Source organism: Solenopsis invicta, chromosome 8 (assembly GCF_016802725.1).
Source record: "Solenopsis invicta isolate M01_SB chromosome 8, UNIL_Sinv_3.0, whole genome shotgun sequence".
Lineage (NCBI taxonomy): Eukaryota > Metazoa > Arthropoda > Insecta > Hymenoptera > Formicidae > Solenopsis > Solenopsis invicta.
Genome location: NC_052671.1, coordinates 10,042,070 through 10,069,056, shown reverse-complemented (window position 1 = coordinate 10,069,056; position 26,987 = coordinate 10,042,070). Strand labels below are relative to the sequence as shown.

Below are 26,987 nucleotides of genomic sequence, written 5' to 3'. Positions count from 1 at the left end.
GGGGTGAGCGCCGGGAGAATGCGCGTTGTATTAAAGCGCCGGGTCCTCGCCGCGCAGCGTGGGAGTTAGTTCTGGTGAGGGCGCCAGGCAGCTCACTCACCGAAGTAACCCACCGTCCCAACCCTTCGATCCTCCACATCCCTCGACCTTCGACCAACAAAGCAACCATCCACGGCCGCAACCTCCTCTCACCATTCGATTCCGTCGTCTCTTCCCGTCGGTCGAGAGCACCTACTTCCGCGCCGTGAAGAAAAGGGGCGAGTCGGCCACTCGTCGCACGGCACCCTCGCGAGGATCTCCTCCAGTGCAAGCGCGTCAACGGCGGCGTTCGCGAGGGGGTGTGCAGCTACGAGAAGCGGTGCTGTCGCGCGACGTGCCGAGGTCGGGTAAGCGGAAAGAGTTACGCATCGTGAGCGGAGACGGAGCGAGAGAATAAGAGAGGGAAAGAGAGAAAGAGACAAAGAGCCAAGGAAAAGAAGAGAGAAAGAGAGAGAGAGAGAGAGAGAAGCAGAGAGAGAGAGAGAGAGGGAGAGAGAGGGAACGCTTCTCGTCGCTCAATGGAACACCGGCGCGGCCGGTCGAGATCGTCGGCGACGTCAGCACGGGAAGTCGGGCAACCGCGGGAAACAGCCTTTAACCTTTGAAATACGCCGCGCGATTATAGTCGTAGACCAGACATCATCGTAAAAGACCGGTATTAGAGGCCTACAGAAAGAAAAGGAGAGAGAAAGAGAGAGAGAGAGAGAAAGAGCGCGCGCGAGAGAGTGAAAAGTAACGGGGGTGAAAGGAGAGACGGAAGGGGGAGCGTAACTGCGCTAGAACGAGACATTAGAACAACCTGGAAGATTTGTCCCGGTGACTTTGCGGTGACTCCGATCGTACCTTCAGTATATAAACGTCAGACACCACACGTACGCATTCACGTACGCACGCACGTACATTCAGCGCGAGTGAGCGGATGTGACAAGAAAGATAGAGAAAGAGAGAGAGAAAGCTAGAGAAAGAGCAAGCGCGCGCGCGCGCACGACATCACACGCCCATATATGAACGGCCATACGGAAGCGGAGCGTGGCGACCGACGAAGATGTCAGTGAATGAATCGCACCCTGCCGTGTGTAACCGGACGACGTCGTCATACGTGGTATGATCGCACGGGGTGCTGCTGTCAGGGTGCTGCTGTCGAGGCGAGCATAGGTGCCTCTTCGTGGCGCGCGACGATCGAGTGGGAGACGAAGAAGAGATAGCGTGATGCACGACGAATGTCGCCGGAACGGTAGCTTCAGCCAGAAACCGAGGTGTCCGCTGAGGAGAGCGGAGCAGTAAAAAAGAAAAAGAGAAAAAAGCGCGGTCGCGGGTGCAAAGAGGGCCGGACGCATCGGATAACATCCCTTTCATCCAAAGACGTAAGCGGAAAAGAGAGAGAACGAGAGGATTGCGAGGTGTGACATCAGACATCAAACAAGGGGAACGTCATACATCGGGTGTCGCGGGACCGCGCGCGAGAAAACTAAACTGAAGAAAGACTGGAAAACGGTGATAAAGAGAGAAGAGACAACAGGAGGAAGAGTGAAGAAGGAAGAAAAGAAAAGAGAAAGAGAGAAACGAAAAGAGAAAGGAAAAGGAGAAGAGAAGGAAAGAGAGAAAGAGAAAAGTAGATAGAGGACGAGAAGGAAAAGGGAGATTAAATTGAGAAGCGGCATCACGGAACGGCGCGACGCGACGCGGAGGGTCGAGGGAAGAAAAGAGGCCGAGGCGGGAGATCGGAGGAAAAACGCAGGCACGGCAGGCGCGCGGCGGCGAGATATCAAGAAGCAAGTATTATCCACGTAATGCCCCGCGTTAACACTGCACCTCCTATCGATGAACCGTAATCTCTGTCTGTAACTAACTATCCGGGCGTCTCTCGCGCCCGGGCATCCTCACTATACATATATCTCGGTGTACCTTTTTTCTCTGCCTTTGTTCTACACACCCTGTGTACCTCTGTCGCAATACACGCTCGTGTAACCGCCTACTCCCGCGTCTCGCACCGACAAACGCGCACCGCTCTCTGCCACGGCAAGCCTTTGCTTTTTGAACGTTTTTCGGGGCACCTGTTGATATGACCGACCTACATACCACACTGCTATCCACATTATGTCACCCTGTCATCGTCGTACGGCCAGATCATTGGATCCGTCACTCGGGCCCGGTACTCGTGGATCGTCGCGTTCTGCGTGTCGGTTCCGCTCGTGCGAGTTACGTCGCAGCGGGCGTACGCGGCGCGTGTTGCACGCAGTTGAATCGCTTTCGCGCGACGTCGCGGCTTTTAGAACGACCCGAAAGAATCCCCGACACTTGAATCAGTATTGTGAAGCTAGCTACTTTGAATCCTCGTTTCGTCTCTTAACGCAATCGCGATAATTTGCGACGCGAAATTGCATGGCGAAGAGTCCGGAGTACAATGAGAATGGATTGAGAATAGGATGGCGTTTTCATTTGCGAGAGACTTTCCTTCATGATAGATAGCGAGATTTTAATCATAAATCACCGTAAACACGAAATCCTCTCGTAGTATTTGAAATAAAATTCGGGATCGCTTAGGAGGGTTCAAGTTAGATTCATAGACTTTTTATAGCTGAACGAAATTCTCCGGGCAAATGCTCGAGTGATTAGCGCAGGTTTGAGTGGGTATCGACATTTGAGTCCATCACCGAGCCCGAAATTAATTCGAGCGAAACTTGGATCAACGTACGTGAATCGGATCCTAGCGCTCGGTCTAGCGTAGAAGTAGAAAATTTAGGGTTTCACAGAAACATAAAGAGAGAGAGAGCCGGAGGGAATCGCACCCGGCGGCCTCCTGCAAATTTCGTTGCATTGCGGCGCGGTGGGCTTGAATAGATACGCTCGGTAAATGGCACGCTCCGCGAAAATGACTTCACGTACGTCACGTACGGTACGGTAGCTTATCTCGGCGACGTTTGCGCGCACGATCGCGGCTCTCGGGGAAACTTGGGTAGGCGCGGTTATTTACAAGCGGACGCATCGGATGATCATTACCGTAATCGCGATCGTCGCCGCCGGGGCATCGTAGCTTGATTTCCGCATGTGGAAACGAACGATATCCGGGACGTTCGTTCGATACGTGAGGCGGAAGGGAGGCTAGGGGGACGTATGACAGAGAGGAAACGGAAAAGAGAGGGTGGGCCGAGTGAAAGAGCAGAAAGAGCGCGAGAGAGAGAGAGAGAGAGAGAGAGAGAGAGAGAGAGAGAAAGGAAGAAAGAAAGAGAGAGAGAAAGAGATAGATAGAGATAGAGAGAAGGGCAAGAAAGGAAAGGTAAGCGGATGAGGAAACAACGCCGAGGGAAAGGGTTGTCTCTCGGAGAGATGGTAGCTTTATTGGCGAAGCGCGAAACGATCGCGGGCGTTTAACATGAGTGGCACCATCGATTGGTTTAAATGTTGTCCACACTCGAGCACCTTATACGCATCTATGAGCACGCACGATGAGCACCTCCGATAACCACCTCCACACGTCGCAGCACTTCTGTTGAATATATATCCTGAGAAAAAAAAAATAACAAAAGTAAAATAGATAAATAAAAGAAAATTTAAAAAAACCACCACAAATCTTTTTGTGTTCCTGGCACTCGCGGTTATAGGATCCTCGCACGTTATTCTCTATTAACGACCTGATTTCAGGACGGTCGGTACAGGACGTGTGCGCTTTATCACGAAGGGAAAGCCAAGGTCGCGGCTACTATCATGGACTACCGAAAGTGAAGCGTATCGATTAGAAGAACGAGCATAACGCAATCAAATGTCAAACGTGATACACCGTGCGCTCGAGTCGGCGACTTATTCCCGATAGAAACATAGAGAGAGAGAAAGAGAAAGAAAAAGAGAGAGGCCCGTACCTCTCGGGGTCCCCTGCGACAGAATCCGTGGTCCCACTTGGAGCATGCTAGGCAGATTGCAGTCGATGCAGTTGCACGCGTAGCACCGTTGCGTTTTCTATGCAATAATCGTCGTTGTGTCGTAACATATCGTCGCTCGTGATTTTTTATCAAGTTTACCCTTCCCTTTCTCGATATCAATCGAACCCGTATCTCCCGCCCACCCTGTACACGTACACAACACACACATACATACATACACACATACACAACACATACATACGTACACCTACATCCACCCATACCCCTATACATATATATGCACATGCTCCATCCTCAACTTCCTAGTGTACCTACCGTGAGTTCAAAAGAAAAGTCGGCCTAACCCAGAGTTGCTACAGACGTGCCTTTAGACTGGCAGTGAATAGTAAGCAGCTAAAGAGAACGAACAAGAAAACAAAAGAAAAAGGAGCATCATTGCTGTTCATTTAGGTCAATTATAACACCACGCCCAGCCGTATAATCGGGTGCGTCAAAAGTGGTGGTAGAGAAGGAAGAAAGAAAAAGAGATATATACGTAGATACATATAGACAGATAGAAAAAGTTAGAGGAGATAAAAAGAAGAAGAGACAGAGAGCGAAAAAGAGAGGGAGAGAGAAAGAGAGAGAGAGAGAGAGAGAGAGAGAGAAAGAAAAAAATAGAGGAGAACGACTTGTAACATTAATGATTTGTAAAATGGCGGTTTGCATGTTCTGGCTTCTCACCTACGTGGGACAGGGGCTGGATCTGGCGGTAGGCAATCGACCCGTAATCATACAAGTACAAGACACACAGGGACTCGACTATCGTCACGGAAGCGGTAGCATTAGAAAGAAGAGCGAGCTGAGCTCGGTAGGTGGCAACCTGTTGCATTTTAGGATATATCCTTCCGATGGTCCCCACCGGGACGACCTGTCGAACTGGCTGGTCTTCAACGACGAGCCGCGGATATCCTCGTGGTCGCCCGCGGGTATGCTGATCGACGACATCGTTAAGGAGCCGCGGGAGCTCCAGAACGTGTTCTTCGCCCTGTCGCCCGCCGTGCTGAACGTCCTCTATTCCGAGTACGTAACGTCGCAGCCGCACGCCGCGACGCAGCCCCACGTCGCGGAACCCTATGTCCACGACGACGGGAATCATCTGCTCGGCGGCGGCCGGCAGCAAGCCCATCAGCGTCCGAAGAAACGGCGCATCGGATGCCGGCACCCGCTGAGGGGCCCGCTCAGTCTACCGATATTAGTGTGCGACGAGGCTGGCAAGAAGGCTACCACCCTTCAGGAATCTAGACAATCCAATCAAGACGATCTCTACGCGGAGCAGAGATTTAACACTGCGACGAGTACGAAGACTGATCTCGCGCGCGCCGAGGGCGGCACCCCGCTTAACTTACCTACGAACGGCGGCTTCATACCGAGGGCCTTCGCCTACGAGACTAGCGGAAACAAACTACTACCCACTAAGCGGAGTCAGATAACGATCGGACGGCGTTCGATCGACGCGCAAGGGGAATCCCCGGGACACCAGGCTCAAGCCTCCTCGGCGTCCTCGACGTCGTCCGCCGGCGCGAGTATCGCCTCGCAGCTCATGCTGAGATCAATCCGGGGAAGCATACAATACGATGTACCGCAGATTGGTAAGTGCTACCCCGCCTCATTGTACGTAGATGCTCGTGAATAGAGGAGACCGAGGCTACTTGGCACAATGGCCAAGTTGGCATTGTGTTCCGTTCTTATGTATTTGTGCCTCTTACCGCTATTTATAAATATAAAGAGATATTTTGTGATCATTTTTCTATTGTTTCTTTCGCCACAAATACATAAAAACGGAACGCAGTACCAACTTGCTTCGTGTGCCAACTAGCCTCGGTCTCCTCCAGGCTCGCGAAGACCCTGGCGAAAAAGCAAGCGTAAAGCGTTAGATTACAACACAGAAAGCGTATGAAAAAAAAAATGATGAAAACGTAATCGAACTTTTTAAAAAGTGTAGATTGAAACATTGGAACGTAAGGAGAAGCATAGGACGTTTACATGACGCGTGTATGACGTTTCAAGAAGTTTCTTAGTTTTGCTAGGGGTTGATTCGCGATAGATCGGCCAAATGATTTAAAAATTTCCAAAAATTATTCAGACATACATGTGGGCAAATATATTATTTTATTGATAATATACAATCGGGGTATATTATCAATATTACATAATATACAATTTGTTTTATCTGCTTATTTTTTCCCTCCCTTTTTCTTCTCTCCTTTATCTCTTTGATTATAAATATTATAAAACATTTGTATAAGAAGGTTTTTAAAATGTTTAATTATCTATACAGCACAGAGCTTCTAGCAACATTGTTGCAATGTTGTAGCAATATTGCAACGATATTTCTGCAAGCTTTCTGTACTATATGGGTTAATTTTGCGAACAGTTGTGCGCGAGAAGAAATGCCCTTTCGTAAAATATCAATCTGATTAAGTTATCATTTTATGAATGCCGGTGCACGTCAAAGCAGATATCATATGATAAGAGATACGTTAATCTATTTTAAATATTCTGATAACCTTAAATCACAGATAACGACGTGAGTGAACTCTTTTTCATATATAAAAAGCATACGTCAGTCTCAACTTTGGTAAAATATAATCCTCTCTCTCGTGTTTTCCCCTTAATTTCCTTGCAAAAATGTGTAGATTAAAATGAGTTTAAAAAGTTTTATTTTTGTGAAACTAAATGATGTAATAATTTATAAAGTGAAAGCTGGGTTTTTTTTCCAATTATTTGATTATCTTTCGTTCTTCTTTACTCCCAACATTCCAATCACTTATTGACGTAAGCCTAAGTGCCGAATAAAAAGTTGAATCGAACAGAATTTGCATTAGTGTATTTTAATTTTTAGGAACTAATCCATTTACTTTAAATCTCTGTTGCTACTCAAGAAAATTAAAACAAATAGATCGCAAATAAAAATGATAAGGTAAACTTGGATTTCAAATCTGCAAAAAAAAATTTACAATTTCATGAATTCAGTTTTTTAAATTTACTCACTTTTATATATTGGACGAAGAATGTAAAAAGCATGTAGAATAAATTAAAGAAACAAATTCAAACGCGATTTGCGAATAACGCATACACATCTATTTTTAGCGAAAAATTAATTTAGTCATGATGTTTTAAAATTTTCAAAAGCTCTCTATTGTACACGTCGGAATTATACACCTCGTAATTCCGATTTTCTCGCAAAATTGTGTATTTCCCGTAAATCCCGATTCCCTCATAAAATTTGCACTCATATAAAAACAGTGGAAGTTGTTCTAATTTTTTGAAATATAAATCGAATGAGTGCGTTATGATATGAATATACGCGGCATGAGTTACACGAGCAGAACAGGTCTATAAATCCAAATGAAATGCGTCGCGCGCGAGAAATACAGACAAAGCGCTTCTGCAAATAAAGAAAAAGTGACGAAACGCTGTCGCATGAGTGTACCCGCCGTCCCTCCCAAATTTATTGATCGAGGAGGGCGCCGACGACGGGGCGAATCTGCGACAAGAGGATGGCGAGGAACAGAGTTGTGCCAGTAAACATCCTCCGGTCCTGTAGACGGTATTGAGAAATTTAAAACTTGAGAAGCGCGCGGAATGTAGGGGATCCTTTCTTTATTGAAAAGTTTTCTTAAACTGCCAAAGCCCACTTTGAAAAGAGAGACGTTATAAAAACCAAGTGCATTCAAACGTTGTTTTATATCATGTGCTGATCTGTTCGGGTCGTGATATATAAAAGCGATAGGTCACAATGTAAAATGCTACGGGCGTTCGTTCCGCTATCGCGATAATAATCACGATAGCAACCTCAACATCGAAATTTATACTCGTCGACCCATATCTCCCATCGTATATATTTGACATTACACTTACTGCCTAAGACTCGTCCTACGCGCTTCGAATATGAGATCTTCGCATTAAGCAAGTAGTACAGAGAACTGTGCTAATCACATTTAGCGTGCACCGAGCATACGAGCTTTTGAAATGCACCGTCATGCTGGGCAAATAATACAGAGAGCCAGTCAACTATATTTAATACTGAACACGCGGCAAGAATACCAACCACTGAAATGTACACTTAAGCATTAATACGGCTGTCGATTAACGATGATTAAATTTACATCAATTTCCACACAATTATAAAATGGAAAATTTGTACGCGATCATTACCTGCTGATTAATCTGACTGATATTTTAAATAATAAATAGAAACAGTATTTATTTCGATAAATCCCAGAGAAAAACATCGAATACGCTCGAACATCAGCGGGAAAAAAATAGACGTTGTAAAAAAATGGACGAAGTAACGAAAGCAATAACAGAAATAATAAAAATTTCACATAGAAAACGCGTACGTTTTTCTGTTGGAATGATACTTTTGCTTCTCCTACTACATTTTTCCAATTCCGCGATACCTCTCTGATTTTTCCGATTTGACCGAGATATCGGATAACATTTACATGCATAATACCTATACGTACCACCTAAGCATATAATGTCAGCTTCATGCCAACGGGTTGAAGAAGCATTCTTGCGATCCTATTTACAGAATGTCCAGTCTCCGAAGACGGAATGGAAAGATTCGCTTGCCCGACCGCAGATAGGATGGGTAGATATCATTGCATCGACGATCACGTCCTGTGCGACGGCTTCATAGATTGTCCCACAGGCGAGGACGAGGACAGGCAAGCCTGCATGTTTTACAAAACTGTGAGTAAAATTATATGATAGTTTCCGTCTACTTTATGTTTGTATCTTTGAGTGTACCTCGTGTATCCATATATGTATCCCCTGACACGAATAAGTTTCGACGGATCTGATCCTTTCCATGAAAAAAAAACCAATCGAAATACAAAACTGACGATATGTTCTTGCCTTAAAACTTGGAAATAATATCGTACAATTCTCAGACCCAACCGACGATTCTAAATGAATTTTGAGGAAAGTCTTTGTAACGCGCGTGAATTCCATTTAAATTTTCATCAACTGGTTAAGGCTAAAAGATACGCGTAGCTTATATGTATTTTACATTTTCTATGTAAAACCCCGTTGAACTTTCAAAGTAACTTTCGTTATAAAGTTCAAAAGAAAATAGAAGCGTGCGTTTGCGCTAACCGTGGGTGTAATACAGGGAATCCGTTTTTCTGGCTAGCCGAAGCGATAGCATTTTCTGGATAGGTTTGGAGCACAAAATACGGGTAACACAATCTTTTTGTTAATTCAGGAACCATCTGTTCGCACGTACGGAAAATAGTCTGCGCGTCGATAAATTCGTGTTACTCAATTTTCCTTTCCGCGTCAAGGGGATGCTGCTATCAGCGCGGCGAGAAAAAAGGGTGGCAGTCCCTAGATAAACTAATACTGTTGACATCAGCAGAGAGAGAAAAGCTCAGATAAAGAGCAAATACGTATCTTTGCTTTTATAAAGATAATACTCAAAATTAATAAAATGATTAGATATCTCGAATAAATCGTTAGGGCAAATACATAAAAAATGACTGATATTAAAATGTCGGACTTGGCAGAGTCGAATTATACAAGGACAAATTACTGCACGTGAAGATTATACGCTTCAATTATTAATCGTAACTACTTGCATGAGCGTACGCGTATAGGAAGTGGCGTTACGAATTCTACAATTCTCGCGTTTCTTGATTCTTCTTTTCCGCGCGAAACATTAAGCCGACCGATAATACAATCGTATTCCGATGTATGTTTCAGACGAAAGCGCATCTGGACGTATTAGCGGACGCCATATTACGATGGGCGAGAGGACGCTAATTTCTTCTTTGTTGACGATGAATCTCCAAGCTGTACATAAAACCACAAGTCTGATACGTCTCTACTTCTTTATATATTCATCGATATCTTTTTCTCCTACATTAATCTATTTTCCGGAAACTGTTTTCTCTCTATGTTTGGCGCATAGAGACGTTCATATTGAAATCAAACTCAGGGGAACGTTAAGATGAACCGTCTCTCTCTCTCTCTCTTTTATTCTGTCTCTCGCGCTGTCTTCTCTCTCTCTCTCCTCTTCCCTTTCTCTCTATCCCTCTCTTTCTTTCTCTTTCCCAGAAGAGAATACGACCGCTCGACTTAATCTCCGAGAGGACACGGCATGGTTCTAACTACACTAAAAATCGGTTAGCAAGGTCTATCGTAACCAAGATATCCTCACATAAAGTACAAATTAAGGTGTCCGAACTTTTAAGATGTTATAAATAAAGTTCGTAAGAGAGTTATGGCATTTTAACGCCGCTGTGTATGGCGCACGAGAGTACCCGACTCGGATAATTTCAGTTCTATAAGCATCTACCAACTATATACCAACACACAGATGATGTATTACGATTTCATATTGAGCGATTTCCGCGAGATCGTAACTAACTCTTTAACGACTTTATTTTGGTACAATAAAGTAATTTTGAAGACTGAGAACTATTTACTTCATTCCCAGAGTAAACACGCGGCTTTGCCGTCGCGCGCCGAACCGGTAGAAACGATCATATCGTTTGGTAAGGAACGGGCACGTGTACCTAGAGACTTCCTCCTAGAGTACTTCCTAAGAGATTGTAAAAGAAAATGTACTCGCGTTTAATCAAACCGCTCCGTACGACGTTGATGCGTTAAAGCGAATCGTAATAATAATAATAATGAAATCAACGTCGATCCGGTCTTCTGGTATCGCGTACACCGTCACGAAGAGACGTCTCCTTCTCGCCTTGTGCACGCTCTATGTTGTCATATCGATATCTCTAAATATTTATTTCGAATTTAATGGAAAAGAATGTCCGCGAATAAAAAAAAGCAAAGCGAGTGCTTTCAGCAGAAGGATTCTTGTGAAGAATTAATTGCGCTTCACCAAACCCGCTCCGAACTAACGAGTTAGGAAATATTAGGGATTTATTAGCAAGCCATCTTGCTGCCGTATACACTTTGCGTTCTGCGACATTTATTTACAAGCCTTTATCACACTTATTCAGAAATTCACTAATATATGTATCGATATTGCTGTGAGATTGACGAAAATGAATTTCTCCTATGTTAAACATTTGATGTCCAAGAATTATGACTTAACGGTAACATAATAATACATATATGTTCCAACTATCACAGGTAGTTTTGTATTTTCATTTTCCATACCAAATCAAATATTCACTATTCGTTAAGAAAAAATACTTGGTGCTAGAAATTTATCGACTTTCAAATTTGTAGAAAGATAAATAAGGAAAAACGTTCATATATATATGTATATATATGTATATGTATATATGAGTATCAATTATAATTATCAACAAAATATTTATGAAAATATATTGCCTCTTTCCATGAGGTTCCTATCTTTCCACAAAACAAATAGACTGTAGAATAAGTAGACATAACTTTGCCTTTCGTGGCAGACTTATAACTTTTATCTCAATAACAAATGTTTATATGTACGGGAATGGAAACGCGTACACGCATCTCGCAATTATAATATTTCGCAAGAAATATGATCGATGTGCTGTGTCGCTACGATATGTATGTACTGTGGTGTACCTGTAATCGTATATAATCCGTTACAAATTTGAAGCGTACCAAATATTAGATTGTGAATCAGGATTAAGCAGTATCGCTTCCACAGGATTTAAACGTTTCACGAAAGATTGATCGCTTATCTTACGTGTCGTAAAATCGTTAAGGTGCAAACCATCCGTTTGCAATGGCACTACCTGCCTCGCAGATTCTTGCGGAAATGCATTTGTTTGAGTATTTGAATTCATTAAAGCTATTACTTTTAATGGAACATTTTCCACAATTTTAACACTTTTGTCATCATTTATATACACGGGAATTCTTTGAATATTCGAATCGTTTTCTACAGCCAAGTATTTTACAGGTTGAGTGACATTTTGCACTAATACTGCGCGATGCTGTTCATCGATCGCATTTGAATACGTATGTAAATTATTCTTTTGTTTCAATGATAATACCAACGGTACATTTCGCGTAGTGCTAGATAAATTAACAAAATTATCTGTGCTGTTATTGTAGTTTGCTCTCGTGTCGCATAAATTTTCAGGCTGAGCAATTTCTTTATGAAAATAATGCGCTTGTTCCTTATATTTACGTGGACAATTGGCAGGATCATAATAAATATACTGTTCGTTGCAATGATACGCATTTTGATTAATTTGATTTTTGGCGCACTCTACGTCTGTTTTGTCATATAGACGTGGATTTTCCCGGAATGACTCTGTAAATCTTTTTTCGGTTTGATTATCTTGGCAGAAGTTGACTTCGGTGAATATTGTTGTGGGCACCGTTCTATCGTTATTGAGAAGAATATTTTGATTCCGGTCACGTGTATTTTTTCTCAAAAATTCTTGCTTTTTTATTTCACACGCGTGTAATTTAGTTTGATGAAGAAACTGTTTTGTCGGTTCTACATTGGAATTAGAAAAGTTTACGCCTTGAAGATAATTACTCGGATGATAATTGTCCGAATGAAAAGTATGTTTCCTCATGCCAAGTGAAATTTGTTCTTGTTGAGGCAATTTTTCGGCACTTGTACTTGTATCATATGAAGCTTCAACAGTTCGCGGATATAAAGAGTCATCACATCGGCAAAATCCGTTTCTTCTATGTTCCTTGGAACGCATATTTATATGATACTGTTCGACTTGAGAGTCTTGCGAATCCTTTATTTTCATTGAATCAATTTGAGGCTCTAATATTTTTGTTTGTTGAAGTGTTGCGTTCATTGTATTAGATGTGGGAAGATTTGTCAATACATCAGTTGGGAACGAAGTTTCATACAATTCTTTTTCCATACTGTTGCTTGAATTTCTATTAAGTAAGTTAGATTTTTCATGTAAGCCTTTCGCATAATCGTAATTTATCTGTACAGAATCACCAGGTTTATTAATGATAACGTTGTTATATCGACGTAGAATGGTAGGTGCTCGTTTAATATTCTTTATATTCCACTTATTTGTCGTTTTGTTATTATATTTTTGAGATGCATTCTTTAATATACCGTCATCGGAAACAGCAATAGACAATCTTTCACGGGAATAATCTTTCAAATATTTCTCTGATAACACATCATTATTTGAAAATATAAAGTTTTTCGAATTATTAAAGTGTTGTTCATTTCCAGGAATGTCAATTGAAAAATTATCTTTATCATGTCGTTTACTTTTTAAAAGATTATTAACGTAATTAATATTTTCCTGAGACTCTAATTGCATAAAATTCTTTTTGTTCGTAGAATGAAAACACTTCGATTTTGGAAGTTGATGGTTATCTTTGGATTGAATTTGACATTGAGTCTCGCTATTTTCGCAATTTTCCATAATGGAGCAATTTGCGTTGTATACTGCACGAGTATTTCGCGATGAACAAGATGTAGAACTATAACGCCTTATATCATTATTCTTTTTAAATTCGGCTTTTTGTGTCAATTTGTTATCTTTCTGAGGTACACCTTGAAGACGAGCTGCGATATGATTTTCGCTGCACTTGGAAACTTCAAATTCTACAGGTGACAATTGCGAGATATCGGAAGATGTACAAGCTTGATGCTCCACAGAGTACGCAGATTGTATATTTTCCAATTCTCGTTTCCTTTTGCGCAAAAGTTGTTGACGATAAGAATCAGCATAGATATTCTTTAATTTTTTCATTGTTGTTGCAACAGGATCTAAAACCATCATAAATTAATGATTAATGACAAATGAATTGCTCAATAAGGAGATGAACAATCAGGTTACAACTACTGCACGTAATATATACCAGGATGATTTGGAAGAATATCCACTTCAAAATTTTTGGCAGAGATTATTCTGCAGAATTCCATATAGCGACTTAACGGATCACAAAATAAATCTTTGCTGCTTTTTGAACACGTCTGCTTCGCGTCTTTTTCATTAAATTTATTTTCTTTTGTAAGGTCAGTATTATTAAATGTTCTGAAATAAATATTTTATTTTATACTTAATGCTGTTTCTTTTTTTATTAGGCAATACAGATTTTTAAGAATGTAACTTATGATATTACTTACTGCGTTGGAGTAGTAATAATATCTACTTGTTCTTCATTATTTTGGAATAATCTTCGTTTACATACGTTTTCTTTTTGAATACATTTTGTTTCGTTGTTGACATTTTGTTTTTTAACTTTGTTGACATCAGTGACTTCAAAGACGTTTTCCTCACCTTTCTTTTTAACAAGATATGGCTCATGATTTCGACTGTAACATTAATATACATGCAATCTTTATATAAAAAATGTTCTTTACATATATACATAAAAAGTTGTATATTACATCTTTAATGGAAGTATATAAAAACATTAAACATACTTTTGCCTTGTTCCCAAAATAGGGCTTTCCTCTAAGGTACACGGTGTCCATTCCAAGCCGTTCTTCATACAATCCTTATTTGACGATTGTTCAGTAGTTTTATCGCGTATTGGAACCTCTACTATACATCTATAAAATAATATACATTAAAATTATTATTGTGCCCACACTTGAGATACATCACGTCAAGTTTAAATTTGATAATTATTTACTTGGATTCATGAGTATCGCCACTGAAAAGTTTCAATGCATCTGCTTTCAATCGGGCTTTATGGTATGTATTTGTTGTTGTCTCTGCTGCAAGATATTACAACAAATTAAAACAGTTGCACAATTTCAGTACGGTTCATCGCAACAAATGAGTTTCAATGTGAGTACCTTTCTGGATGTCTTTACCCTTTGCTCCATTTCTGTATATGCCAGCAACCTGAAAGAATCATATAAAGAATGTTAACAGATAATGGAAATGTTATCGAGATGTATTAGTATTATTAGATAATAAAGTTGCTTACAGGTTCCGGCAGAAGTCTTTTGCAGATCTTTGGTCGGCCTTGTTTTTTTTCTTTAACCTTGTCATCTTTTTCATCATTATCCTGGAATCAATTCTAACATATATCACAGTCGTACAAAAATATAGCATTAAAAATAGAGAAAATAACACATTTTCTCAGGGTTCACATAATTAGGCTGCTTTCCAACAAAGTGCATATATGACACAAAGTGTGCCAATTGTGCCACACTTGTTACATCGCTCACTGTAAAAAGCTAAGTACGAATGTGTAAAATGTCAATATCATTAACTTTTTAAAATATTTTATATATAACATGCGATGATTATGTTCATTTATAATATGAACATAATCTAGTTATATAGAGGAAGATTATTATTAAGTTTAATTGTATTCCAGCAAAAATCTTACCTAGAAGAGCACAGTGTAACAAAGTGTGTCCTAGCAAGAAAACAACCTAATCTAGTTTTATATAAGGGAGCACTCCCATAGACTTTTACACTTCTCTCTCCCTATAGAACGTAGTTTTCGCGGATTACGAGAGGTTATTCGGCCACGGTCTTAGCTAAATCTGCCCGACAGCGTGCTAATCGATCGAACTGCGCAAACCGGGAGATTATCCGTCAACGCTCACGAGGGCCGGGTAAACAGTTCCAGTAAACACTCCGAGGTTGACACTAACCTAACACTCGCGGAAGCTACCGCGTCTCCATGCCACCTGAGCCAGCGCGGCGCTTTTTGAACGGGCAGCGTGAGAGAGATTGCCGATAATCGCGCGACGCGTAGTATCTCCGACACGGAATTTAATCGAGTTGCGAGTCATAGTGCGTCATAGTGCAACGATCGTTCCGTTCGGCGATCTATTGAAAGTGTCCTCGCGACTCGTCCCGTGTCGCGTCGTGGCACGAGGATCCCCGCACGAGGGCTCGATGGGACGAAAGGACGCGCAGACCTACCAACTTCCGCTTGGCCTGCAGGATCCTCGAGTGTATCCGGTTGAGTTCCGTCTTCCGTCGCTTCCGCTGCGGCTTCAGCGTTTCCTGGTCGGTAGAATTCCGCGGTTTTTTGCCCATATTCTCGCGTGACGATGCTTCGGGCGACCTGTACGACCTACACTTGTACACACGTATCCGCACGCATTGTCAAAATAGCTTCCGCGACGACGAAACGCGAATGCCGGTGCTGGGCGGTGCGCGCCCGCGCCAGTCAATGACGATTGGCGAATATCTTCACGTATGTTTATTTACACTCGCCGCGTAGTAAGCCAGTAAGCCCCGTGAATTATGAGTCCCTTTCTTCTTTTTTTTTTTACGCTTACGGTGTTGTGCCGGAGTTCCGTATAGAGGCGCGACGGGGTAGAATAATTTGTTATTCCGGCGCAAGGGGTCGTCCGAAAAGAAGCGATGTCGAAGGCAGAAGCGAGCGATCAACTTTTGCATGCAAAATGACCAAGTAACTTTCGTTAAGGATATTTTGGCTGTACAAGTTAAAGCTTCTTAAATTTATTCTTTTTCCTTTTCTCACGAACAAAAAAATTTGATCGCAAATGTCTGAATTTTGGTCCTAAAACTATATAGCTTCGAAGAAAAAAACAATGAAAAATATGATTTATAATAGTTTTTGCAGTGAAAATTATTATATCTTGCTGCAGTTTTAAATATATAAATAACTTTTAAACGAGTAAGTGGATCTAAATGAATTTTTGCACGAATATTTATTAGAATTTTATTAGTACAAGTATGTAAAATTTTAATTTAATTGGTAATTAATATTATGTCCCCATCAATTTGCGAATAAATATAATACAAATTTAATATAATATTAGTATATATATATATACATATATATATATATATATATATATATATATATATATATATATATATATAAAAATTATTATTATATTATATTACAAATATATTTTATTATATTAGTAATATATTAATATATGTATAAATAATAAAATGTTAGTATAAAAATATAATATTTGTATAAATACTACAAAACGATTTTATATAAGAGTAAACAAAAAATTATTAGTTATATGTGAACAATTTGATTTAATTTTCAAACATGAATTAGATGCTAATTATTCCCAAAAAAGGCAGGCGTGAAAGTTTTCATAATGCTACTTCCTCATCAAATTTTCAAAAGTAAGTGTTACAAAACATTTTTTGCTCTTGATTCTTATTTTACATAAGAATCAAGAGCAAACAGAAAATCAAATAATTTTTAAATCAATAAGCAAATTATGCTCAAATTTTACATGGATATACAAACGTAATAATAGAATAATTTAGAAATTTTAAAATTTTTGGTAATATTTTGAGATGTGACACAAACTTAAAAACCAAAGCTTGTAGTTCGTTAACGAGACATTATTTTCGGATACGCATTTAATTAGAATTGAGAATTAAGAGATTTAAAACATGCACACAAGATACCGTTTAGATGTTTCTCGCGCAGTGAGAAACCGTGATAATTAAATTAGAAGTACGTGATCGACTTGAACACAAACAGAATGAAGCCTTCGTTAAAAACGAAAGCTCGTAGCCTGTTAACGAGAGATTATTTTTAGATAAGTGCTTAACTAGAACTGAGAATTAAAAGATTCAAAACGCATTCAGAATATTATTTAGATGTTTACCGCAAGCGATGACGATTAAGTCAGAAGTACGTGACTGGTTTGAATGCAAAATGAATGAATGCTTTCGTTAATAAAAATGAAATCTCACAGTTGGTAACAAGAGATTATTTTCAGATACGTGTTTAATTAGAATTGAGAATTACAAGATATGAAACGCACACAGAATGCTTAAACAACACATCTAAAATCGAATCATAAGACGTTTTGAAGATGTTTTTTCAAACGTCTTTAGGATTATTTTTATAGAAATATCTTTAAGAAGTCTTACGATCCGATTTTAAACTTTGTTATCTACTACATTGAAAACAAGAATTTGCTAATAGTTATCAAATGCTGAATAAAATAATGTCAAATATTTTGCATAATGTATAAATATTATATTTTTAATAAATATTAAATAGTAAATTTGGTTATACATAATTTGAGTATTCCGTTAAGATGTTTCATTTTAAATTATTAGAAAAACAAAGTTTGTTTTTGAAAAAGTGGTGATATTTTTATTCCAATCCAAAGTACGAACTATACGATTAAGTGTGGAATATGATATCTGATAAATCTCTACGATTTTTTTTTCTTAGAAAATCTCGCATCACGTTTTCATATAATTGCGGCTGAATTTCGCACGTAACTTGACCAAAGTCTCAAATTTCTTGATTAAATTAATAATTGCTAGACGAGAAGATAAGATTTCATTCACGATCGAAAGCAGTATGAACTTTGCAAACTTTCCTAACCTACGAAATTTTCACCATTTTTGTAGTGAATTTTCACAATTTCTATATTTCTTTTGTAAGAGTGTATCGTTTTACTTTCATTACACTTTTTATTTATCAGCTATTAAAGAATGATAGTTCTATACTGAAAAAAAAGTTTGGTAATAGCTACTAAATTGAGTGAAATAATACTAATTAAATATTTGGTTAATATAACTCAAAATAATTTTACTTTTCTAATTTTGTAAATATTACTAAATTTGAATACTTGCTAAATATTTAGAAAAGTAAAATTACATTATTTCACTCACGCACTTAACATTTGATAGCTATTACTAAATTCTTTTTTCAATGTATGTTTAAAAATGGTGCAAAATTTTAGATGAAATCTCTTAATGAAAAACCGTGTCTTTATTAAGTATTTAGAAAGGTAAAATTATTTTTGGTTAATTAAATATTTAATTGGCATTATTTCACTTAACATTTGATAGCTATTACTAAATCCTTTTCAATGTATGTTGCTTTGAGCATAAAACTGTAATCACGATTAAAAGTACATAATCAATTTAAATACTAAGTGAATGGACAGCTTTTATAAAAATAAAAGTTTATAATCTGCTAACAAGAGATTATTTTTAGATACATGATATTTAATTATAATTGAGAGAATGAAACCTAATATATGTAGAATGCGATACAAAGATTTGTGATAAATATTTTTATGATATATTAGTATTTTATCATGAATTATTACAGTTTAGTTTTTTTATTTTTATTCAATACGCTATTTACCTTCGATTGATGATAAATTAAATATATTCCTCAATATATACTTATTATTTCATTATTTTATAATCAATAAAATAATTTTGTAATCTAATGTCACTTTAGTAGAAATAAAGGAGTTTAAGTAAATGTTCATATTAACACTTTAATATTTTTATATTTTATCATTATAAATTTCGAGACATTACTTCAAATAAGATTATAAAGATCTTAACACTAAAATATAGAAATATTTAATATATATGTTTATACATATTGTTTCTTTTCAATATTAAATTCAGATATTACATATATGTTTTTAAAATGCATAATTACAATTATTTACGGAACAATAAATTTTTGTATTCATATTTTTTATTAATTAATGTTTATGAAAAATGTAGCAAATATTATTTTATGAATCCTGAAGAGACAAAATAGTTTCTTTTGAAAATTTAATGTTCAAGCAATTACTACAAATTATGGCTATTAAAAAAATTATTTCAATAAAAACATCGTTTATTAAAACACGTATATTAATCAAGAGGGTCATCATTCCGAATAGTTACGATTTTTTACGCGACGTTAATCTCTTTTTCTTACGATCTACATTTTTCTTTGACTCAGCTTCTTGTCTTGATAATAATAAGATAATAATGAGTGCTTATATAAATAACATTTAGCAAATTATGGAAACAGAAGATAGAAGGTATATAAATTTGCTGCACAAATCAATGTATCTTGTGAGTTAAGAATTAAATATTATAACAAAAAAAAAACCACACGTTGGCTCTCAAAATTACTCGTACACATGCTTTCGCATTGAACTTAATGATTTATTTAACTGTAGATACATTAATGGGTAAATTAACTTGATTGGTTGAGTGAATTGGGGTTAAACTATTTGAACGCGTATAAGTCATATAGTGTGCCGTAGGCAAACATGCGGAAAAAAATGTACGACATGATTAAACGACATAATATTAATTACCGAAAAATATACAATACTAATTGTCGCACTGTCGTCTCGTTTTATTACCTATAATACATTTTATTATCTACATTTATGAAATAGCGAGGAACAATGCGTACGCATAGTTATAAAATTTTATATATTTTTGGAAAAAAATGCAGACCGATTTATTAAATGAAAGATTGATTAAAAGTTATACGTCATGGGTTAAATTTTTTTTATATCTTATTGTTAATCAAAATAGATACAGGCGTCACGTTGAAATTCAAGATGTAGGGAAGCGAACGTCGTATAAATGTAAATGGAAAATGTTACCGTTTTTACGCATTTATAATTGCTTCGCGAAATTGGCTTCTCGCTGAAAACAACGAATGGCGAATTAATGAATTGCAAATAATATTGCGTACCGTGTGCTCGGCTCATCACAAGTGTAAAATCTAAAAATTCTCTTTCGTTTTCAGCTTCAAACCAGCGAGACATTCTTTATGTCAAGCTCCTCAATCACGCATTCGATGATCGATTAAGTCGGACATATGTAATCGCGTAATCGCTCTATCACGAATCACGTGCTTCAGGCCGGATCACTTTGTTCGCATCGGGACTTGAAAGCAGAGAGAGCAATGTACTGTGTGTGACTCAGGTCTTTGTCAGCCGGTCTTCAGGTTCGAGTTATTTTCTGATAATTTATCACGCGCGCGACGAATGGCGCCGAAGTGCCCCTCGAAATCCTCATCCAGTTTCAAATTGTCGCACGCTAATCGCCTAACAGTTACAGCGAGTCCGAGACGCGTTACAGATGTGCGTTATTGAAGAGAGAGAATCGCGGCGCGCGTATCCTCCGAATGAGTGCGTGGATGCGAATAGGCCTGGTGCAGACGGCACGGCTGCGGCCCACTCGCGTGGTTTGTTGATCCAGCTTTTCCAGATAATGAATCAGATAAGGGAGACGACGAAAAAGCCGTCCCGCTACTGAGGACGGCTTTAGCGCCTCAACTTTCGCGTCGTCGTCGTCCATATCCGCCTATATCATCCGTCGCCTCCTACTTTAGCTCACCCTTACGGGCCACGGGCTCTCTCTCTCTCTCTCTCTACGCGTCGTGTGGTTAAACACAGGCCAGTGAGAAGAGTATTCCGAGTATTTACCGCGTGCCCTCGACACGCGGATGTAGAACGAAGTCGCGGCTCAGCGCATCCTTCTCTTCTCGCGAGTTTCGCTGCTTTTCATACACACGGATTAGTGAGAGATCACGATCGGGTCGCCATGTCGCGATACGGTACCACTATGAGCCTTGGAAGGTGAGTGTCCTCCGTGAAATCACTCGATTCTTTGTGCCTCTGTGAAGCTCTCGATTCACCTTTAATGTATCATCATGAGTATTTCGTATTCGATCGGTTTCTGAAAGTTTCTCGAAATTTCAAAGATAATTAAATCGTACTACATTTTATTTTTCTTCCAAATTGAAGTACAGACATTTATTATAGAAACTTGAAAGTATATATTTTTTAGAGATTTTAATTATTTTAATAAGAATACATCGACCGCTGATGTGAAGATAAGTAATTGATGGACGTAAACAGTCATAGGTAGATCTTAGTGTTGAAATAACATCTCTTGTGTGATTGTACGTACAGTTTCTAATTCTTTCGAATTGTGTGCCGTTACTTTCAAACACAGCTCTTAAATTGAGTTAAAATTACTATATTACACGAAATGAAATTGAAAATTAATTTAATATTACCGATTAGTATTTCTACGATTTCGAAAAACTATGAAAAAAGTTTAGGCTTGCCAATAAAGGATTTCAAGTCGCTCATTAAACTCAGAGAATCATGTTTTCTTTTTCAGACATTTGTGTTTGATTAAAATAAAGAATGTATAAAATGTGGAACTGGTAGCATGCGATTTAGATATTTGACGAATACCTGATTACATCTTGTAGTAAAGATTCTTATCTTGTTCAGAGCTTTGTTTTTCTTATATTTTATTTGTGATAAGTTGTCTTCGCGATAAGCTTTATAGCATTGTCCACGCTGCTTCTATCATATCATAATTTTGTTATCGAATCAAATGTATGTCAGTTTACCAAAAAAAAGAAGGTTGTAAACACATGTATAACTTTAAACACTTTATATTTTATAATTCTGAAAAAAAGATACTGATTTCTTTCTGAAGAAAGAACTTTTCTTAAAAACAAAAAGAATTGATAAAGCAATTCAATAAACTGATTACTGTATCAGTAACTGATGATTACTAACTGTTGATGAAATACCATCAGTCACTGGCATAGTAATCAGTTTATTTAAACGCTCAATTCAGTAACGCACAATCGGTTTTTTTCTTCAAGAGCTATTTAATAATTGACGACATACAGGAACTCACGAAACACTGATCAAATCGTAGTGTTCTAAACAGTGTTGGACAATATCTAGACACGTAGATGGGCGTATCTTAACAACTATTCAATGTGTGTGTGTGTGTGTGTGTGTGTGTGATATCAATATAACTCGAATTCACATAACATATATGCGCGTGTGCGCGTGTGCGCGTGTGCGCGTGTGCGCGTGTGCGTGCGTGCGTGCGTGCGTGCGTGCGTGCGTGCGTGTGTGTGTGTGTGTGTGTGTGTGTGTGTGTGTGTGTGTGTGTGTGTGTGTGATATCAATATAACTCGAATTCACATAACATATATTTCTTTTCCAAACATAAGCAGATATTCATAGTCGGTTCTTATATTTTAGATCGTCTTAAGTATAGTCTTAAGACGTCATTAACACAGAGTTGTATTAAGACATTACTTAAGATAGTCTTGACATAAGATCGGTCTAATATTGAATACTGGCCATAGAGATTATTATTATAATAATTATAGCTTTTTTCGTATGAAAATAACAATTGACAGTAGTATCGAGACATTTTCTTATTTGTTAGACAAGCAAAAAAGTATATCGCATCAATCGCACGTTTTCCTTATATAAAACATCGACTGATTGAGCGATTATTTAGCAATAATGGTCAAATTTCAATACTGCGGTGAAATAAACTGAGTGACAATATCTTTTTAAATTTTTAGTGTAAGATTACACGGAAATGACAATTTTGCTGAAATACAGATCTGAAAATAATTATGTTGAATCGTTAAAAAAATTATACCGAATGTTTAAGATGATTACTAGACTGTCAAATTTTATTCAACAGTATCATCATGCTTGAACGTCGTACATAATTATTTTGATAATCTAACATAAAATTATTTTCTGATTTGTATTTAGCTAAATTTTTAGGTACTATACTGTAAAATTATTCTTTTCGTGTAATAACGAATGAAAGTTTATTCGTAACAGAAAAATTTATAATACAATATTTATTCAGTATATTTTATCCATATTATCATTATTACAAGAAATAAAATTTTAAAGTATCTGATATATATTTAAGATACTTTTAAAATATCTGAGTATTTCTGTATTTATATATAGTATTTATATATAGTTTAATTTATGTATTTGTATCTTTATGTAGATACATTTAAAATATTTTATTCACCACTCATCACTGATTGTAAAGAATTTCTTTTGAAAATTTGTGAACGAAGGTATCTGTATGATAAATATTATTTGTTTATGTTCTGTTAATATTGAAATTCGCCATTTTAGTTAATTGCTTTCTTCAAATCAATTAAAGCTAATCTACAGTGTGTCCTCTGTTTTCTGTTTCTTGCTTTTCATCAAATGCCTTTTTGCTCTTTTGCGCACTATTTTATCGACAATCATTTCCTGTCACATGTTTTTTCTCTTTCGGAGTTCGTCAATAAAGACCCTACAATCAGAGTCTAGCCGTAATACAACCAGTTTTGATTGGTTTGCTCACTTCCGAGAAAAAAAAAGAGAAAAGAGAAGAGACAGAGTGACACACACGCGCGCGCGCGCGTTATTTTATTTTTTTATTTGGCATTGTACAATAAATATATGAATTATGTTTCGTTGTATTTTTATCAATTAATATAAATAAATAAGTTTGCATTTTATTACATTCTTGCAATTTGGATTCGTATTCTACATTCTATATTATTTTAGACCACTTCATTTTAATATTGTTTTTTACTTTGTTAAGATTTACTTTGTTAAAGTTGGATTTACAATTTTAAAAACGTTTAGTAATTCGGCATTCTAACGTGGTTCTAAAATTTCTGTACAAAGTCTTAATATACATTTATATCGGTGTAATGTGTTAATTTAAAAATAAATTCCATATTATCTACCTTTGCGCTATACATAAATAAACATATTTTACATCTATATTACCCGGCAGTTATATTCAGTGTTTGTTGGGACTTGACCAGTTACGTGCGAGTCCCTGTGTAAAGAAGCTGAAGCTGACGTACATGTATGCAATATTTTAGTCTATTTGTATTAAATTTAATTTAATTTGCCGTATATATTTTTAAAGTAGTGCATATGTGTGTGTGTGTGGAGAGTGGATGGAGTGCTTCGGTCAATTTCTAAATTTAACGTATTTAACGAGATTGTAACTTTATTCAGCGATACATACGAACAGATGCGGAACAGTGCGTTGCTGCGTAAAAATATCAAAGAGGGGCATCGAACTGCGTGCGTTGGAACGTAAACGAATGAACATATCATTAAATTGACCGGTTGCGCGCCAATTATTATGTCGGCACCGTTTTCCCCCAGCATAATTTTACAAAATTAAAAATATCAAACCAACTCTGCCGCACACGAAAAACATTCTCCCGCTCGCTCGATGTTGCTGCATTATTATAAAGTAAAGAGGCGACAATTATAAACTTGAAATCCGCTTCTCCTCGTGTATACAAAGCGATTAACAATCTCATTCTTATCAATATATTCATAAACTCATTATATAGTTATAGCCATCAACTAAGTTGATGTATGTTAGTTTTGCATAAAATACGATTAAATATTCAAGCGTGGATAGCGGCAAGTACACATTGAACCAAGTTCAGGAACTGAGTTGCGCGTCGGTAAGATAATGTCTAGGTCAATACTTGTGTGTATTGGTGTATGCAAAATGTTATATAGAGTGTTGCGCAAGTGTGAGATATTAGCGTGTGAAATCTTATTGATAAAATTTATTAAGTAATTTGGAAATTACAAGAGATCTTGCAGATATTATCGAGTTATTATTAATTCTTTTTGCGTTAAAAGCATCTGAAAACAAATTACTTTTTTATAAATTAAACTTAAAGGTGTTTTGGTTATACAATACGAACTAAAAGTTATTATCGAAACTTAAAAACTTTTAGGTTTACTATTTTTTTCATCAAAAAATTTTGATTGCAATGTTTGAATTTTGATTCTGAAATCAACTGCAAAGAAGAAAACAATTAAAAATTTATAATGATTTTTGCAGTGAAAATGACCCTATTTTGTTGCAATACATTTTTAATATCTTTTTAAACACTCAGTACTTGGTCAACATTATTTAATCAAACATTTCTTCTATATCTATACTTTTTCAAATTTCAAACTAATTGCTAACATTTTTTCTATCTATTTTAGCCATGTAAATCAATTTCGATCACACGTTTTCCACTCAAAGTTACTTGTAAATTTATTGAAAATTAAAATCCTTACAATTTTTGATTGCTTCAGTGAATAAATTTTTTTTTTTTTTTTTAATTTATTTATTTCCGAACATATGTGAGAACAATCCGTAAAATTTTAATTAAATTTGTAATATTTCAAAAACATATACCAAATATCTTTAAGGAATAATAGAAAATGGGTAATGCAGATTTATTTCCTATTTAATTTAAAGACTTTATTTCAATAAATGGGCAACATACTTGTGATATAACTTTAAAGATAATAAAAGTGGAAAATTTACGATAAATGGCCTTGCCGACACTTTTGTTGACGATAAGAAGCCAAATTCCATCACGGGATGTATTAAAGTTTAAGATAGCGATAAATCATTTGTTATAACTCTTTAACGCATCTAAACGCAGGGTACATGGCATTTTCGCATTTAGCATTCGTACTTTGTTTCACGTTTTCATTAAATTCATCACGTATGTTTCTCTCGCAGTTCATTGCCACGACACATACATTTACAGCGATCAAGGTAACCATGAAGCACGAACACTAACACGGACTTGTACAAGACTGAGGTCACACTTGAAGCTTCATTTCATTCAGTTCCCGTCATATTTTCATTACTGATGTGCGCATTGCAATCGCCTTTTCACGTCCATATTCCAGATCAAAAGAATATTCGTAATTGCGGATGAATTCTATCGTTCCTTTTATGTACAAAGCGAAATATATGGAAACGTAATTTATAAGTGATGAGCAGTTTACGTAATTTCTTTGACGTTTTATCATCTCAGACTTTGCGACTAACTTTTGTTGTATAATCATGTTAGTCATAGTAACGAGGCTATTAATCAACGTTATTATTTGATATATAATTAAGTTGATTGGTAAAACTACTCGCTTGCGATAAGGACTAATCTTATCGCTTTAAAGAGAAGAAGATGGTGCAGACTAAGTATGAAAGTATTGCATGAAGAAATGGTCTTTTCAACGTTGCTCGTAAATCGTCCTCGAGCGACGTCCCCCACATAATAAATCCCTTTTTTAATTTTTCCTCGTTTGCGCGCGTTCGTAAGCACGCGTCACAGTACGCTTACAATATTTCCGTAACAGTGTTTGCGTAAAGTTGCGGCACAATACTTACGAGTTTTTCAGCAAAATATCAACTTGTTGGTCGATTGAATAATGGACACAACGGTGTTGTCGAGTTCGCATTGTTGATTATTTTTTTTCTCAAAATCACATGCAGCTGCTTGTTGCCCCTTACACAGACAAGAATCTTATGTTAGAGAATAGACTTTCACGCTGAAACAACTAGATATGATCTTATTCGGTTTTCATTTGACGTTTTATGCGTAAGCGATCAATTTATCGCACAGAAAAAAAAATTAGTATTAAATCACCAATCAGTGTCTCATTTATGAGCAAGAGTATAAAATAAGCTTGAAAGAATTTGATAATTTTAAGCAGACATAACATGTTTACATGACAAAACAAAATTTTTTCTTGTGTAA

General features: G+C 37.3%; 3 protein-coding genes across 6 annotated transcripts in view; 2 read left to right on the top strand and 1 right to left on the bottom strand.

Moving 5' to 3' along the window:
- Nucleotides 1–42: 42 nt before the first annotated feature.
- LOC105200892 lies at nt 43–11,057 on the top strand. The gene is made up of 3 exons (XM_011168690.3): nt 43–5,548; nt 8,497–8,657; nt 9,669–11,057. The coding sequence occupies exons 1-3, from the start codon at nt 4,600–4,602 to the stop codon at nt 9,726–9,728; spliced, it is 1,170 nt and encodes a 389-aa protein (XP_011166992.1). The 5' UTR covers nt 43–4,599; the 3' UTR covers nt 9,729–11,057.
- The window catches only part of LOC105200895, a 119,011-nt gene continuing 102,903 nt past the window's right edge, over nt 10,880–26,987 (bottom strand). Inside the window, exons 2-10 of one of the 4 annotated variants that reach the window (XM_011168695.3) lie at nt 26,618–26,735; nt 15,758–15,902; nt 14,805–14,885; nt 14,671–14,719; nt 14,505–14,589; nt 14,293–14,421; nt 13,993–14,181; nt 13,725–13,900; nt 10,880–13,632 (exon numbers count right to left, since the gene is read on the bottom strand). In XM_011168695.3, the coding sequence (XP_011166997.1) occupies nt 11,507–13,632; nt 13,725–13,900; nt 13,993–14,181; nt 14,293–14,421; nt 14,505–14,589; nt 14,671–14,719; nt 14,805–14,885; nt 15,758–15,902; nt 26,618–26,688 (3,051 nt within the window). In that variant the 5' untranslated portion in view covers nt 26,689–26,735 and the 3' untranslated portion in view covers nt 10,880–11,506. Of the gene's footprint in view, nt 13,633–13,724; nt 13,901–13,992; nt 14,182–14,292; nt 14,422–14,504; nt 14,590–14,670; nt 14,720–14,804; nt 14,886–15,757; nt 15,903–26,617; nt 26,942–26,987 lie in introns of those variants that run through there. The other 3 variants (XM_026130276.2, XM_039453120.1, XM_011168696.3) reach the window with 3 other exon arrangements.
- The window catches only part of LOC105200894 (solute carrier family 22 member 21), a 28,474-nt gene continuing 21,022 nt past the window's right edge, over nt 19,536–26,987 (top strand). The window contains exon 1 of the mRNA XM_026130278.2: nt 19,536–21,195. Coding sequence (XP_025986063.1) covers nt 21,161–21,195 — 35 coding nt within the window. The 5' untranslated portion in view covers nt 19,536–21,160. The remainder of the gene's footprint in view (nt 21,196–26,987) is intronic.

Coding starts and splice junctions, on each gene's coding strand:
- LOC105200892 (XM_011168690.3), top strand. CDS start 4,600: ATGATTTGTAAAATGGCGGTTTGCATGTTCTGGCTTCTCACCTACGTG. Junction 5,549..8,496: donor ATACGATGTACCGCAGATTG/GTAAGTGCTACC, acceptor TCCTATTTACAG/AATGTCCAGTCTCCGAAGAC. Junction 8,658..9,668: donor CCTGCATGTTTTACAAAACT/GTGAGTAAAATT, acceptor TGTATGTTTCAG/ACGAAAGCGCATCTGGACGT.